The sequence below is a fragment of the Salmo salar genome, chromosome ssa02, assembly GCF_905237065.1.
Source record: "Salmo salar chromosome ssa02, Ssal_v3.1, whole genome shotgun sequence".
NCBI lineage: Eukaryota > Metazoa > Chordata > Actinopteri > Salmoniformes > Salmonidae > Salmo > Salmo salar.
Window position 1 is genome coordinate 9,542,419 of NC_059443.1, and position 18,133 is coordinate 9,560,551.

At 44.5% G+C, this 18,133-nt stretch overlaps 1 protein-coding gene across 2 annotated transcripts; it reads right to left on the reverse strand.

Annotated features, from left to right (window-relative positions):
- Positions 1 to 3,857: 3,857 nt before the first annotated feature.
- LOC106592607 (2-hydroxyacyl-CoA lyase 1) lies at positions 3,858 to 17,411 on the reverse strand. 2 transcript variants are annotated; one of them, XM_045697217.1, is made up of 17 exons: positions 17,158 to 17,411; positions 16,722 to 16,826; positions 16,572 to 16,612; positions 16,164 to 16,244; positions 15,928 to 16,000; positions 15,663 to 15,740; positions 15,396 to 15,490; positions 14,971 to 15,083; positions 12,588 to 12,723; positions 11,144 to 11,249; positions 7,739 to 7,822; positions 6,529 to 6,630; positions 6,114 to 6,268; positions 5,068 to 5,226; positions 4,817 to 4,924; positions 4,490 to 4,676; positions 3,858 to 4,366 (listed from the first exon to the last, which is right to left on the reverse strand). In XM_045697217.1, exons 1-17 carry the CDS (start codon positions 17,206 to 17,208, stop codon positions 4,334 to 4,336), a joined length of 1,707 nt encoding a protein of 568 aa, XP_045553173.1. In that variant the 5' UTR covers positions 17,209 to 17,411; the 3' UTR covers positions 3,858 to 4,333. The 2 variants fall into 2 exon arrangements, with proteins under 2 accessions (XP_045553173.1, XP_045553175.1); XM_045697219.1 differs by lacking the exon at positions 7,739 to 7,822.
- Between the last annotated feature and the right edge of the window lie 722 nt (positions 17,412 to 18,133).

Here is an 18,133-nt window from a genome sequence, read left to right on the forward strand (position 1 = left end):
TAGTTAGTGTCAGGGCATCTGGTTGGTCTGACATGGGGCTGGGAGTCAGGGGTTTGTCAGCATCGCCGAGTAGAGGAGTCTCCTCAGTCGTTGACAGTGATTGGATGGTTGGTGTGTGGTGGGGAGCAGACGGACAGTTACGGACATTCTGTTGACGTTCTCTCAGGAAGGAAGAGAACACACTGCACAGCAGTGGACCTGCATCAAGCAGAGAAAAGACGCTGTCAGCAGGCAGCTGCTGACAGAGTGCTGAGTCTGTCTGTACTATTTCATGTATTGGCAGGGCATAAATATCCTCAGAGAGACGGAGTCTTGAATTGAACACACCACAGCTAGAATTGTCCTCAACCCACCCGGATTTGTGTGTTCTATAGTCAGCCTGATGGTCTACCTCACGAGCAGTAACATTATTCTGGGACTATTTTGTAAATGCCCTAATCAACTGAAAAGCAAACAAAGGAATTGTATGATCTCTCAGAATGAGCTCTCTCTCTCTCTGTGTGTGTGTGTGTGTGTGTGTGTGCCTGATGCAGAAGATTGAGGGCTCAGGTCGTGGCAGGGAGCCATGGGTACAGGAGTAGGTAGGAGTTGGCTGCAGTTCTGCCCTCTCCGTAACTCAATTACCATGTCATATTTCACTCCATGATTTCATTAAGGTTCATTTGCCTGCAGAGATGCCCAAGTAAAAGCTTACTTATGCTTTTCTTTGTCCTACCACTCTGGGTTCCCTAACCAGACCAATGTGATTTGTGGGCAGAGTACAGATGTCTCTCTGTAGATGCCTTTAGAAATGAAGCGGCAAATGCAGCCCATTCTATTATCTTAATGAAGAGTTCTGAAGTTGACAAAAGAATACAGAGACATTTTTCCCTAAAGCTATTTTGTGCTCTGTGTGACCCTAAAATATAATTTGAGACAGACAGTCTGGGTGACCTTCATCAGTTTATCCTGGGTGGGGGGGGGCTTTGACCTCTGACCCATCAGGATGCCTGAGTGAGACAGGAGTGGTGGCGGGTCATGAAATAATTAACACAGTCACTGGCTTTTTGTTCCCAGAGAAAAGTGTTGTGGAAATTCAGTACTGAGACATGGTCTTAGTCATTTCGTCAAACAATCATCTTTATTTAATATCGATTAATTATTGCAGTAATGAGACCGTCAGCCCACCAGTCTTGACTGACTGTTAGGCTGAGAGTCTAGCCTTTACAGACGATGCACAGTTTTTATATAGCTGATACCAAGATTGCTTAGTCAGTCACTTCTAACCTTCCCATAAGCCACCTTGGTTATCTACATTAGGATGGTATTTTACCTAGTTTCCCAGATGCCAGGAAGATGAGACAATGAGACATTGTTCTTAACTCTTCCAGAGGCTCTCCATCTCGAGTCACACACACCACATCTTGTCTATAGAATGCTGGCTTTTAGCTTTTTATCACCAACACAAGTCAATTGTCAGCTTCGAGCTATCTCTAGTAGGACCCATGTCCTCAACACCCAGACTAGCTGCAGGGTGCCTGAGTGGAGACCATAAAACACAGCATTAGCAGGACAGAAATATCTTAGTGTTCGTTAAGTAAATATTTGTTACATATCCAACAAATATGGTGAATACATAATTTTTCCCTCACAAAAGAGAAAATGTGTTATTTGAGTGCAGGTTGGGGTGGAGTTAAGTTCCGGTTGTAAGGGGAGGAGGGCGTGGGGGGGGGGTAACGCTGGGCTGGGGAGGCCTCGGGGCAGGAAGCAGGCAGGGACCCAGCTGTCCTCCCAGTCCCAGTGGAAATCCCTGACCTATAGAGAGGAATGACAGGCATGCAGGGGGCTGTGGGCCAGGCAGGGACACAGCCACACATTGAAAATGGATGCACGCATGCACGCGCACACACGCACGCACGCACACACACACACACGGGCCTTATTCTAACCAGTGGCGGTCGGTGCTGTTTAAGATGAGGGATGATTATTTTCTTTCTATTACAGCACATTGAATGACTGTCAATGATATTCCATTCACCCATCTCAATTTAACATTGGTAGGTTTAGGCTACTCACGTTTTCCCTATAGCCATCATGAGGTTGCTACAACCTAGCCTATGAGTGAAAGTTTACAATGTAGGTGCACAGGTCGAGAGAAATTTCAGTAATCAAGGTGACGGACAGTGACACATTCAATACCGCCTTGCACACTCTTGCCTGCATCTAGCTAATCTAGGGTGTAATCACTAGTCCAAAAGTTGCAAACAAGAGTTTCTATTGGAGAAATTCAGGTATGTTTATCCCCTTTTCGTTCTGTTTGCTTCTGTTTAAGAAATGTTTTTCAACAGAGTAGGTGGAATGAATACACCCGCTCACACAAACACAGTTCACTTCCATAGCAGCCACATACACAGTGTGAAATTGATCGTTGGCTAATTTCTTCTCGCATCTACGCGGTCTCCTCTCACCCTTTCCCTTCACTTGTGGACTTCAGTGCACATCAGCTGTCAGGCAAAAAAAAAAAACATTCCAAGCCAAACCTTCATATCATAACCGCTACACACAGCCTGCATCGTTGTCACCATATTAGCTCACGTCAAGTCAACATGGCTACTAGAACTAACACGTTAGTAAACCGCTACAATAATGCACTACAGTGTATAGTCAGCAAGCAGTTTAGCAGTTACACTGGCGACCCCAGTGGCAATAAATTCACAAAACCATAAGCTTACCTTGACTTGGAAGAGTTCCAGTGTTGGATAGCCATAGCTAGCTAGGTAACATAGCATCCCTCTCTGTTTGAGCCAGGTGTTTGAGTAGGCTAAACTAGCTAGCGATGTAAGTGAAAGTGGAAAAAATGATATAGCTAGCTCTCGCTTCATTTTTTAAAGAAATTCCTTTGTTTAACTTCAATTATTGTCTTTCTCTTTAAGTCAACTACTCACCACATGTTATGCACTGCAGTGCTAGCTAGCTGTAGCTTATGCTTTCAGTACTAGATTCATTTTCTGATCCTTTGATTGGGTCGACAACATGTCAGTTAATGCTGCAAGAGCAAGGAAGTCCTCTGGAATTTGTGTAAATTTATGGAAGTGGGTGAGAACCACGACCCTCCTAGGTTTTGTATTGAAGTCAATGTATCCAGAGGAAGCTAGCTGTCCTCCAGCAACACCATGGTGCTACCCTACAGAGTGCTGTTATGGCTACTGTCGACCTTCATTGGTTGACCTGGGGCGTCAGCGTAGCCTAGTGGTTAGAGTGTTGGACTAGTAACCAAAAGGTTGTAAGTTCGAATCCCTGACCTGACAAGGTACAAATTTGTCATTCTGCCCCTGAACAAGGCAGTTAACCCACTGTTCCTAGGCTGTCATTGAAAATAAGAATTTGTTCTTAACTGACTTGCCTAGTAAAATAAAAAATTGCAACACTGTATTTGAATAGATTATTTGGTGACTATATATTTAGTATAGTTTTATCTAAAAAGGTTCACTTTAATGTTTCACTGTCCTCCCCTTCCTCCTGAGGAGCCTCCACTGATTCCAACCGAATGTCACACATTTCTCATTAACCAATGTCAGCCATGATGTTTCCTTGACAGAGGAACCCTGAAGAGGGGTAAGAGGTTAGTTTGAGGAAGGAGTTGCGTTGACCACATGCTACACATGAGCTTATTTTCAGCTGGAGGGCCATACTATTGTAATATCAGCAGTTACCTGGGTACTGTTGGGGACAAGTCACACTGACTGAGGGACTGGGGAGATGAACAGGACACAGAATAATTTCCTTTACTCCGAAAGGAAGTGGCAAAGAGTCCTCTAGTCTACAGCTCTGAAAGACATTGATATCACTTATCATTTTCTAAAATAACTACTAATATCTTTCAGTTTGTCTGCAACAAAGTTTATTTTCAAGGACACTTGTACAAATATAGTAAACAAGCCAAAGACAAATATTATACCTGACATTTTCACACAAATCTACATATTAATCATGGTATAAATTTCCAAAATTAAAAATATAATACTGCCGTGTAGTAAATGTGACTTGATTAAAATATTTCATAGAAATATGATTCTTTTTTAGATACAAAAACACATGCAGCCTTCTCATGGTAGAGAGAGGAGCTGTCATTGTCTCCAAACACCATGTTATAGAGAGAAACTTCACTGACAAGGGCTGCATACCAAATGGCACCATATTCCCTATTTAGTGCACTACTTTTGACCAGGGCCCATAGAGAATGAAACTTATAGAGAAGAGGTTGCCATTTGGGATGTACCCAATTTCTCCATCAGGTGGCAGAAGGAAGCAGGTCTTCCTCACTGTCCCATACAGCAGGCCTCTCCTCTCGGGCCTACAGGTTGGAGCGAGTTAGCCATGGAAACTCCTAAGAGACACAGACAGAGCCAGACCATGGACAGTCAGTCGAACTGGCTTTGACGTCCAGATTTGAATTTGCCTGGTATAGACCAGGGAATGGGGTGTCAGGTCAGATTTGTCCTGTAGTTACCTGTTGCTTCCTGTCTGAGGAGGGGTCTATGAGAACGTTGAGGAGACTAGGTCTCTCCCAGTCACTGAGGCTGAGCTGTAAGGCACTACGCAGCTCCTCCTCTGTCCGCACCAGGAACCCTCGTCCTCCGAAGGCGTTCATGACCTCGTCATAGCGGGCTTCAGGCAGCAGGGTCACAGGGGGGGCTCTGGAGAGGAGGGGAGAGTGGAGAACCGAGGACAAGATGACCAACATATCTTTACTAGAGGGAATCCTGACCTTGACATAACCAGTCAGAGTAGGCCCAGTCCCAAATTGACCTTTAAACCCAAACCCCTCTGTACTCACACAGTGGTGAGATCTCCCATCTTCCCCATCATTTCCCACGTCTCTGCGTCCACGCCGCTGTAGATCCCGTTGTTGTTGACCACGATGATGACCACCGGGAGTTTATACCTGGTCAGAGGGGAAAGCATCAATAACGAGGGAAAGCATCAATGACTAGGTTAGGGGGTTGACACTTTAATTATCCTATGCACCTGACCAGTGATTACTACAACCACGTTTTGCTATGTGAGAGAGACCTTGACTGTACCAACCTGCACATGGTCTCCACCTCCATCCCAGAGAATCCAAAGGCACTGTCCCCCTCCACACACACCACCCTCTGGCCTGTGTTCTGGTTCCTCTGCACTGTTGCAGCCGCGATGGCAAAGCCCAGACCCACCCCCATCGTCCCGAAGGTGCCAGCATCCAACCTACACACACACACACACCAGGCTGCGTTAATAAGAGCTCAGAGTGTGAATAAAGGTACCTTAGTTGGGGTGTGTGTGTCTGTGTGTTAAGTAGGAAGCAAGGAATAATATCTGGGGGGTAAGATACTAAGAGAGTCCATCTAATCAGCCTGTCAGGCAGCACTACTTTGAATAGTCATCTAGTCAGCCTGTCAGGCAGTACTACATTGAGAAGTCAACCTGTCAGGCAGCACTATATTGAGAAGTCATCTAGTCAGCCTGTCAGGCAGTACTACATTGAGAAGTCAACCTGTCAGGCAGCACTATATTGAGAAGTCAGCCTGTCAGGCAGCACTACATTGAGAAGTCAACCTGTCAGGCAGCACTATATTGAGAAGTCATCCAGTCAGCCAGCACTACATTGAATAGTCATCTAGTCAGCCTGTCAGGCAGCACTATATTGAGAAGTCATCTAGTCAGCCTGCCAGGCAGCACTACATTGAGAAGTCATCCAGTCAACCTGTCAGGCAGCACTATATTGAGAAGTCATCCAGTCAACCTGTCAGGCAGCACTACATTGAGGAGTCATCTAGTCAGCCTGCCAGGCAGCACTACATTGAGAAGTCATCCAGTCAACCTGTCAGGCAGCACTACATTGAGAAGTCATCTAGTCAGGTTGTCAGGCAGCACTACATTGAGAAGTCATCCAGTCAACCTGTCAGGCAGCACTACATTGAGAAGTCATCCAGTCAACCTGTCAGGCAGCACTACATTGAGAAGTCTTCCCAGGCAGAACTATCAACAGATCCCTGGACAACAACAACCAATTCCTACTTGCCTACAGGGAAAAGGCACGGGATACTTGGGGGATTTGACCTTTGACCTCTGTGTGAGGCGGCATGCCTTGCCTGTGTCGAGGAAGGTAGTTGTTCAACATGGTACGCCCAATGTCCATGGTGTTGGCCCCCTCACTCACGATGACACAGTCGTGGGGCAGCAGCTGGGAGATGTGGTGGAACACTTGGTAGTAGTTCATAGGTGTTGTCGACTGAAGAGCTAATGCCTGGAGAGAGAAACACAATCAAAACAGGGGTGGTAGATAGCCAAACAGCAAAGTTGTTGGACCTGTAGCCGAAAAGGTGGCCGGTTCGAATCCTAGGCCGGGTGCTGGAAAAATAGGAGGGAATTGATCTGGCAACTATAATGTATTCTACCTGTTGGATTAAAGTCAAGTTATTTCACAGATAACAAAGACAGTCAGTAATACAGACACACAGGCTAACTTGCTTAGGTCACAGGTCACGGACGGACACACCAACACACCTTTGTCATTGTTGCGTTAGCAGCCATCTTCTCTTTCAATGTGGTCCACCATTCTGTATCAGCTGGATACTTCCAGCCATCTTTATGAACATACTCTAGGAGCTGAAAGTAAAGATGAGGAGTAGAAACTAAGCAAACTGAATCAAGTACAGATGTATGATCTTAATTTGAGCACCCTGTTGCAGGAGAACTTTCCTGCAATGCAGGACATGTAAAACTTGTTGTATATTTGAGGTTTAAAAAGGCTTCTGAAGTTTTTACTCTTATACATTTCAGACTTGATTTTCCCCTATGAGAAATGTATCAACCCCTACAAAAAATGTCCAATTATTATAATCCACATAATAATTCACATTCCTGTTGCTGCAGGATTATTTTCCTGCTGTAGCAAACTGGTTCAAATAAGATCCTACATCTGTACCAATTCAATTCCATTTATACTTTGCTGCAAATCAAATAGTTGTTACAGACAGGATAATCAATGCTTGTTTCTTAAAAAAAATACATTTGTTTTAAACATTATTTTTGTAAAGTGTATTGAGACTTGTTAAATGCACTGTAAATAAAATGTGACTTGACAAGACATTACAGACCACCAGGACCCAGCAATAAAGTAACATACAGATATGGGGCACATATCAGATGCCTGTGATGTGTTACCTGCTTGACAACAGCATTGACGTCCCCCAGGACTGAGTTGTGTTACCTGCTTGATAATAGCATTGACATCCCCCAGGACTGAGTTGTGTTACCTGCTTGACAATAGCATTGACGTCCCCCAGGACTGAGTTGTGTTACCTGCTTGACAATAGCATTGACATCCCCCAGGACTGAGTTGTGTTACCTGCTTGACAATAGCATTGACGTCTCCCAGGACTGAGTTGTGTTACCTGCTTGACAATAGCATTGACATCCCCCAGGACTGAGTTGTGTTACCTGCTTGACAATAGCATTGACATCCCCCAGGACTGAGTTGTGTTACCTGCTTGACAATAGCATTGACATCCCCCAGGACTGAGTTGTGTTACCTGCTTGACAATAGCATTGACATCCCCCAGGACTGAGTTGTGTTACCTGCTTGACAATAGCATTGACATCCCCCAGGACTGAGTTGTGTTACCTGCTTGACAATAGCATTGACATCCCCCAGGACTGAGTTGTGTTACCTGCTTGACAATAGCATTGACATCCCCCAGGACTGAGTTGTTACCTGCTTGACAATAGCATTGACATCCCCCAGGAGAGCAGCAGCAGGTTGCACGTTGTTCCCCATCTCCTCAGCACATAGATCAACCTTGACATAAATAACGTACGTGGAACGTTACTACAACATACCAGCAACGACACATGACAGGAAGAGCACCATGCGTGACACATGTAACAGCAGCTGGAAGACTGGCCAAACACAACAGAAATAACCAGGTTCCACCACATAATGATAAGGCTAACACACACACACACACACACACACACACACACACACACACACACAAAAAAATAAATGTCCTCTCACTGTCAACTGCGTTTATTTTCAAACTAAACATGTGTAAATATTTGTATGAACATAACAAGATTCAACAACTGAGACATAAACTGAACAACTTCCACTGACATGTGACTAAGAGAAATGGAATAATGTGTCCCTGAACAAAGGGGGGTCAAAATCAAAAGTAACAGTCAGTATCTGGTGTGGCCACCAGCTGCATTAAGTACTGCAGTGCATCTCCTCCTCATGGACTGCACCAGATTTGCCAATTCTTGCTTTGAGATGTTACCCCACTCTTCCACCAAGGCACCTGCAAGTTCCCGGAGATTTAGGGGGGGTAATGGCCCTAGCCCTCACCCTCCGATCCAATAGGTCCCAGACGTGCTCACTGGGATTGAGATCTGGGCTCGTCACTGGCCATGGCAGAACACTGACATTCCTGTCTTGCAGGAAAACACGCACAGAACGAGCAGTATGGCTGGTGGCATTGTCATGCTGGAGGGTCATGTCAGGATGAGCCTGCAGGAAGGGTACCACATGAGGGAGGAGGATGTCTTCCCTCTAACGCACAGCGTTGAGATTGCCTGCAATGACAACAAGCTCAGTCCGATGATGCTGTGACACACCGCCCCAGACCATGACGGACCCTCCACCTCCAAATCAATCCCGCTCCAGAGTACAGGCCTTGGTGTTACGCTCATTCCTTCAACGATAAACGCGAATCCGACCATCCCCCCTGGTGAGACAAAACCACGACTTGTCAGTGAAGAGCACTTTTTGCCAGTCCTGTCTGGTCCAGCGACGGTGGGTTTGTGCCCATAGGCAACGTTGTTGCCGGTGATGTCTGGTGAGGACCTGCCTTACAACATGCCTACAAGCCCTCAGTCCAGCCTCTCTCAGCCTATTGTGGACAGTCTGAGCACTGATGGAGAGATTGTGCATTCCTGGTGTAACTCGGGCAGTTGTTGTTGCCATCCTGTCCCACAGGTGTGATGTTCGGATGTACCGATCCTGTGCAGGTGTTGTTACACGTGGTCTGCCACTGCGAGGACAATCAGCTGTCCATCCTGTCTCCCTGTAGCGCTGTCTTAGGTGTCTTCACAGTACGGACATTGCAATTTATTGCCCGGGCCACATCTGCAGTCCTCATGCCACCTTGCAGCATGCCTAAGGCACGTTCACGCAGATGAGCAGGGACCCTGGGCATCTCTCTTTTGGTGTTTTTCAGAGTCAGTAGAAAGGCCTCTTTAGTGTCCTAAGTTTTCATAACTGTGACCTTAATTGCCTACTGTCTGTAAGCTGTTAGTGTCTTAATGACCGTTCCACAGGTGCGTGTTCATTAATTGTTTATGGTTCATTAAACAAGCATGGGAGACAGTGTTTAAACCCTTTACAATGAAGATCTGTGAAGTTATTTGGATTTTTACGAATTATCTTTGAAAGACAAGGTCCTGAAAAAGGGACGTTTATTTTTATTGCTGAGTTTATATACATACATAAATATCCAGTTGAAGTCGGAAGTTTACATACACCTTAGCCAAATACATTTAAACTCTGTTTTTCACAATTCCTGACATTTAATACTAGTAAAAATTCCCTGTCTTTGGTCAGTTAGGATCACCACTTTATTTTAAGAATGTGAAATGTCAGAATAATAGTAGAGGGAATGATTTATTTCAGCTTTTATTTATTTCATCACATTCCCAGTGGGTCAGAAGTTTACATACACTCAATTAGTATTTGGTAGCATTGCCTTTAAATTGTTTAACTTGGATCAAACGTTTCGGGTAGCCTTCCACAACCTTCGCACAATAAGCTGGGTGAATTTTGGCCCATTCCTCCTGACAGAGTTGGTGTAACTGAGTCAGGTTTGTAGGCCTACTTGCTCGCACACGCTTTTTTAGTTCTGCCCACAAATTTTCTATGATTGAGGTCAGGGCTTTGTGATGGCCACTCCAATACCTTGACTTTGTCGTCCTTAAGCCCTTTTGCCTCAACTTTGGAAGTATACTTGGGGTCATTGTACATTTGGAAGACCCATGTGCGACCAAGCTTTAACTGACAGTGCGTTCAATAAAGACATGAAAACATATAATTGTTTGTGTGTTACTAGTTTAAGCAGACTGTGTTTGTCTGTTGTTGTGACCTAGATGAAGATCAGATCACATTTTATGACCAATTTATGCAGAAATCCAGGTATTTCCAAAGGGTTCACATACATACATACACACAGTGGCAAGAAAAAGTATATATATATATATATATATAAATATATATATATATATTTAGCGTTCCCTTTTATAAACCGAGTGATTCGAGCACTGAATGCTGATTGGGTTAAAGCCGTGGTACTGTATATTTAAGCAATATGGCCCAAGGGGGTGTGGTATATGGCCAATATACCATACAGGCCTTAGCCATGGTATATTGGCAATATACCACAAACCCCTGAGGTGCCTTATTGCTATTATAAACCTGTTGCCAATGTAATTAGAACAGTAAAAATACATGTTTTGTCATACCCGTGGTATACAGTCTGATAAACCACGGCTGTCAGCCAATCAGCATTCAGGGCTCAAACCACCCGGCTTATAAAAGACCGTATAACATGGGTATGACCCCAAAAATATTTTCACTGTTCGAATGATGTGGTAACCAATTTATAATAGCAATAAGGGACCTCTGGGGTTTAAGGTATATGGCCAATATACCACGGGCTAAGGCCTGTATCCAGGCACTCTGCGTTGCATCGTGCCTAAGAACAGCCCTTAGCCGTGGTATATTGGCCATTTACCACACCACCTAGTGCTGTACCACCACCAGATGTACTGTACAGCACTATGACAGCCATGACATTATTTGGAGAGACCACAAGAGACTTATAGAGAAGCTATATAGGTAATAGACTAAATCCAATAGACTGACTCAAAGACATTTATACCTGGTTACAATGAACTGCAGTACACTACGACATGACCTGTGACAAGGGTTGCAAAATTATGGCAACTTTCCCAAAATTCCCAGAAATCCCTGTTGGAAGATTCCAGAAATCAGAACATAATAAGCAGAAAATCTGGAAACCTGAAAATAAAATTTAAAAAGCAACCCTACTGGTGAACTTTGACCTACCTGGATGACCTTTACATGGGGGTCAAACCTTGGGAGAAGGCCAAAGTGCAGGATCCAGTTGAGCCTGGCACCAAGTAGGACCACAACATCAGACTGGAGCAGAGCTCTGCAGTCCAAACCAAGACCATAGAACCAGGAGGATAGAAAGAGAGGAGCATATAAAGAGAGGAGGAGGAGTATAGGAGGAGGAGGGTTAGGAAGAGAAGAGGAGAAGGATAGGAAGAGAGGAGGATAGAAAGAGAGGAGGAGGGATAGAAAGAAAGGAGGAGGAGGGATAGAAAGAGAGGAGGAGGGATAGAAAGAAAGGAGGAGGAGGGTTAGAAAGAGAGAAGGAGGATAGAAAGAGAGGAGGAGGGATAGAAAGAGAGAAGGAGGGATAGAAAGAGAGAAGGAGGGATAGAAAGAGAGAAGGAGGATAGAAAGAGAGGAGGAGGAGATAGAAAGAGAGAAGGAGGAGGGTTAGGAAGAGGAGGAGGAGGATAGAAAGAGAGGAGGAGAATAGAAAGAGAGGAGGAGGAGAGGAGGAGGATAGGAAGAGAGGAGGATAGAAAGAGAGGAGGAGAATAGAAAGGGAGGATAGAAGAGAGAGGAGGAGAATAGGAAGAGAGGAGGATAGGAAGAGAGGAGGAGGAGGAGGATAGAAAGAGGAGGAGGATAGGAAGAGGAGGAGGATAGAAAGAGGAGGATAGAAAGAGGAGGAGGATAGAAAGAGAGGAGGATAGAAAGAGAGGCGGAGGGGGGTTAGGAAGAGAGGAGGAGGATAGAAAGGGAGGAGGAGGAGGATAGGAAGAGAGGAGGAGGAGTATAGGAAGAGAGGAGGAGGAGGAGTATAGGAGGAGGAGGGTTAGGAAGAGAAGAGGAGGAGATAGGAAGAAGGATAGAAAGAGAGGAGGAGAATAGAAAGGGAGGAGGAGAATAGAAAGGGAGGAGGAGAATAGGAAGAGAGGAGGAGGAGAATAGGAAGAGGAGGAGGAGGATAGAAAGAGGAGGAGGGTAGAAAGAGAGGAGGGTAGAAAGAGAGGAGGATAGAAAGAGAGGAGGATAGAAAGAGAGGAGGATAGAAAGAGAGGAGGATAGAAAGAGAGTAGGAGAGGATTAGAAAGAGAGGAGGAGGATAGAAAGGGAGAGGAGGATAGGGAGAAGTGTTAGGAAGAGAGGAGGAGGATAGAAAGGGAGAAGGAGGATAGGAAGAGGAGGATTAGGAAGAGAGGAGGAGGATAGAAAGGGAGAAGGAGGATAGGAAGAGGAGGGTTAGGAAGAGAGGAGGAGGAGAGCAGGGAAAAGAACACAATCCGATTAAACAAAATGTGATGAAAAGAGACTAGTTATAGATAGGGATTTCAGGAAGGCCCAGAGTTCTCCTGGTCTGTTCATCCTGTTCCTACTTATACAGTCAAAGGTTTGTACATGAATATGATGCCAGCTGAGAGAAGGAGTGGCTGACCTGGAGCGGGCAGCAGCAACACAGTTGGGGTGGTCATCAGGCAGCACCCCTTTACCCATGGGGGTGGGCAGGAAGGGCAGGCCACACCCCTCCACCAGCTCCCTCAGAACCCCCTCTGCTCTTCCATGGGCTGCACCTGCAGAGGGAAACAGACAGAGGGCACCGCCAAACTGATATCAACAGACTGACCTTTCCAGCTGGGATGCATTCAGCTGAACACAACGTTGTGCAATGTTCAGATAAAAATATAGCATGTAGAACAAACATGCCTCTCTGACAGGTAGAATGAGTAATCGTGTCCACAACTTTTGTCTACTGAACGTGGTCCTGTTTTCAGCTGAACCCTGGTACAGTGCTATAGGTGTTACAGTGCGTTTCAGCTGGCTACTGATCAGTCCTGGACAGACGCACGTAACATAACTGGTAGTAGAGTCTGTCAACAGACTGGGACACGGCAACTAGGGAAAGGGAAAGGGGGATACCTAGTCAGTTGCACAACTGAATGCCTTCCACTGAAATGTGTCTTCCGCATGCAACCCTCTGAATCAGAGAGGTGCGGGGGCTGCCTTAATCCACATCTTCGGCACCCGGGGAACAGTGCCTTGCTCAGGGACAGAACGACAGATTTTTATCTTGTCAGCTCGGGAGATTTGATCCAGCAACCTTTCGGTTAGTGGCCCAACGCTCTAACCACTAGGCTACCTGCCACCAACGAGCAACTCTGTTCTGGTACGCTGATTTTTCACTACTGATCATTTGGACAAATCACGATTTCGCAGGTGCTCGCATCTTTTCAATGTCAGAAGGGGATGGGGACATTTGGCCCATAAACTTGCAGAGAGTTTCTATTGAGTGTAGGTGAAGACTTCACAAGTCACGTTAGTATCTTTCTCTTAATATCTCCCCACAGAACTGAATCAAGTACCTGACGCAATTCCACAAGATTTTAGTTCTGGGTTTGGCTAATAAAAAGCATTGCCTAACTTTCCCAATGATGAGTAAAGGCCGTTTGGCCTACCTTTCCCAATGATAAGTAAAGGCCGTTTGGCCTACCTTTCCCAATGATAAGTAAAGGCCGTGTGGCCTACCTTTCCCAATGATAAGTAAAGGCCGTGTGGCCTACCTTTCCCAATGATGAGTAAAGGCCGTGTGGCCTACCTTTCCCAATGATAAGTAAAGGCCGTGTGGCCTACCTTTCCCAATGATGAGTAAAGGCTGTGTGGCCTACCTTTCCCAATGATAAGTAAAGGCTGTGTGGCCTACCTTTCCCAATGATAAGTAAAGGCTGTGTGGCCTACCTTTCCCAATGATAAGTAAAGGCCGTTTGGCCTACCTTTCCCAATGATAAGTAAAGGCCGTTTGGCCTACCTTTCCCAATGATAAGTAAAGGCCGTGTGGCCTACCTTTCCCAATGATAAGTAAAGGCCGTGTGGCCTACCTTTCCCAATGATAAGTAAAGGCTGTGTGGCCTACCTTTCCCAATGATAAGTAAAGGCCGTGTGGCCTACCTTTCCCAATGATAAGTAAAGGCTGTGTGGCCTACCTTTCCCAATGATAAGTAAAGGCTGTGTGGCCTACCTTTCCCAATGATGAGTAAAGGCCGTTTGGCCTACCTTTCCCAATGATAAGTAAAGGCCGTTTGGCCTACCTTTCCCAATGATAAGTAAAGGCCGTTTGGCCTACCTTTCCCAATGATGAGTAAAGGCCGTGTGGCCTACCTTTCCCAATGATAAGTAAAGGCCGTTTGGCCTACCTTTCCCAATGATGAGTAAAGGCCGTGTGGCCTACCTTTCCCAATGATAAGTAAAGGCTGTGTGGCCTACCTTTCCCAATGATAAGTAAAGGCCGTTTGGCCTACCTTTCCCAATGATAAGTAAAGGCCGTGTGGCCTACCTTTCCCAATGATGAGTAAAGGCTGTGTGGCCTACCTTTCCCAATGATGAGTAAAGGCTGTGTGGCCTACCTTTCCCAATGATAAGTAAAGGCTGTGTGGCCTACCTTTCCCAATGATGAGTAAAGGCCGTGTGGCCTACCTTTCCCAATGATGAGTAAAGGCCGTGTGGCCTACCTTTCCCAATGATAAGTAAAGGCCGTTTGGCCTACCTTTCCCAATGATGAGTAAAGGCCGTTTGGCCTACCTTTCCCAATGATGAGTAAAGGCCGTGTGGCCTACCTTTCCCAATGATGAGTAAAGGCCGTTTGGCCTACCTTTCCCAATGATGAGTAAAGGCTGTGTGGCCTACCTTTCCCAATGATGAGTAAAGGCTGTGTGGCCTACCTTTCCCAATGATGAGTAAAGGCCGTTTGGCCTACCTTTCCCAATGATGAGTAAAGGCCGTTTGGCCTACCTTTCCCAATGATAAGTAAAGGCCGTGTGGCCTACCTTTCCCAATGATAAGTAAAGGCCGTGTGGCTCCTTTTAGGACAGTCAGTGCTTCTGTGATCGCGATATGGTCAGCCATACTCACTGGAGGAGGTGGACAACAGGGCACCTCTCTGACAAAGGAAATAGGAAAGAATTGGTCAAAAATTAAACATGTTACCCATCAACTTTATTGCATACGTAAATAAATCATGAAGGTCTATCTAGGTTTATTGCTATTCTCTGATGAGAATACTTTGATATAGTGCTATATTTTCTAACTAATTTAACAAAATCTGGTAATTTCTTGTTCACTTCAGATGTTAAAAGGTAGAACAAAATAAAATCAAAATGACTATGGTGATGTGAAGTCAGAGGTATACATATTCAACAGTAACACATTAGTATACATTTTAAATGGATTAAAGACAGTGGTAGCCACCAACCTGACTCTGCTCCTGTCCACTTTAGCATTGACCATGTCCCCAGATATGTCTACGTATACAGCACCAGGCCTTCCATACATGCTAGTGCGTACTGCCTAAGACAGACCAAACACCCTTCCATTCAGAATCAATTAAGGCTGTGTTCTTCTGACGCACTTAAGTTACCTTGCTAAGCTGGAAAATTAGAGGTCAGAAAACAGACAATTGCAGGTGATACCAAATGATATGAAGAGGACTAAACAGAGGGAGTCAGAAGAGACTGTATACCTTCTCTACCACTGAGGAGATCATATCCAGACTGCTGGGCCGAGCTGAGAACTTACTGTACAGTCTGCACGCCTCCACCTGACAGAGAAAGAGGACCACAAATAACAAATGATGTCCTCTTTCAGCAATGAAACTGCTAGGACCAGTTTTCTGGACAGAGATTCTCTAATGAGTTTGCTTTTTAGGCCATGACTAAACTTAATCTGTGTCCGGGAAACCACCCCCTAATGATCAATAGTCAGAAACCTCATGGTTGAATTAGTACCTGTGGAAACTCTTGAAACGCCCCAGTGGTCTCCTGGTTTTGATCGGAGGAGCCTCCAATAACAATCACAGGCCTACAGAGAGTGTGGTATCAAACAATGACATCAACTGACAAGCGGAGATAGTTTGGAGTCCTCAGATCATTTTTTGCAGTGTAAGGATAGCATCCCTTCTTTTGAAAGGAAGGACCACTGAACATGAGTACAAGGGCCTTCTGTTTGTAGAGTTCTAACATACCAGCAGTTCATGTTAGCGTTGGCCATTCCACCAAGAGCATGGATGAGTCCCGGTCCAGACACAACCAGACACGCCCCTGGACTGGAGAGGAACAGACAGACAGGCAGACAAACAGGAAGATAAGCAGACAGAGAGGAACAGGTAGTAAGACAGGAAGACAAACAGAGAGACAGACAGACAGAATTAGCAATGTAAAACAGCTATGAAACTGACCCTCACACACAAGTCTGTGTACGGCTAGTTAATATCCCATGATTTGGGGAGAGCTGGTTTAGTATTGTATGGAGAGAGTAGTCTCCCTAGGCAGACGGGCTGCTTCCCACATTAACAATGTATCGACATCGGTCAGGGATTTCAGAGAGGAGAGACAGTATCTCTAAAGCTCTCTTATAATGACAATCCTCCTACCGTCCAGTGAGGTAACCAACAGCAGACGCAGCATAGCAAGCCTGTTGGATGACACATACCACATCAGTATTACTGGTGTCCCCACAACCAATTCACATAAAAAAATGTAATGGGAAGACTCTGAATTCATAAAAATAAAAGGTGGCTTACGGCTTGTTCATTGCGCATTCCCACATACTTGATTCCTGACGCTTGAGCTGCCATAGCCACTTCAATGACTGGAACACCAACTATTCCAAACATATATTCTACATTCTGAAGAGAGATACATGAAGATACAGTATGAATTTACAGTGTAGTTTAGATGTTCTTTGCATTGACACACACTTTGGCATGCATCAACAGGGGTGTTAACATATGCTATTCAATATGTTAACAAACATCCACATAAACTTCTAAATGTTTTGCTACAACGATAATAATAGTTCGCTATACCAGTGCAATGACCTTTGACACACTTTCACAACTCCTAGTGCTACATTGTCACTGCCAAGGACATGATCAGCGACTAATATATTATTTACCAAATCGTAGCAATACCGTTATACAGTGTAATACTATTTTATATAAATTGCACATATCTCACCTGAGCTTTTAGTGCCTCAGCAATGAGCTGAGCGCCTGTCACGTCTTCCATTATTACTGTCCAGAAATCTGTTCGTGATACTCAATAGCTTATACGTCGTTTTCAGATATCTTGCAAATCATTTGTTTTTGTCCGCATTACAAAATGCATTATATGAGTAGCTACAATCGATAGATATTTCGATAGCCACTAACTGCACAGAGTTCAAAGTTGAGTGACTGGACGACTTTTGACACTGCTGCCCAAAGCATGACCCGTTAATACAACTTCCGGGTTCAGGGCCAATCACATGAGCCGTACAATAGTAGTTATGAATATGTATGAACTAGTAGCCTTTTTCTTTTTTTATTGCAAGAAATACATAACAAGGTCTCATTATGTGTTTATAACTGCACTTACACTTAACTCAATTAAGTCATTATGAGTGTATGACTTGAGTGTATGCATTATAGATATGGACTTCATAGAAAGTGTAAGAACTGTTCTCTGTTCATCTTGTTTTAAAATTGTTAAATCAAAATTTAAAACAAGAAACTTGTTATAAATGCAAAGAAAAGACATTTTATGATTTTTAATAGGTTCAAAAAGTTGGTTGAAAATAGTCTTGCACTTACGAGCTTAGAAGGTTCTCGAATGAATCAGGTGTCTGCATATAAATACTTTGGGATATGGTTGGATGATAAACTGTCTTTTAAAATGCATATTGATGAATTTTGTAAACGGCTAAAAATCAAGCTAGGCTTCCTCTATAGAAACAGGACATGTTTGTCCTCTACAAATAGAAGACAAACTGTACAAGCTACTTTTATGTCTGTTATAGATTATGGGGATATTATCTACATGCATGCTACAGCATCAACACTTAAATCGCTGGATGCTATTGAGCACTTAGGTTTATTACGGGTGATAGTTATTACGGGTGATAGTTATTACGGGTGATAGCTACACAACTCACCCTTGGGTTTTATATCAAAAT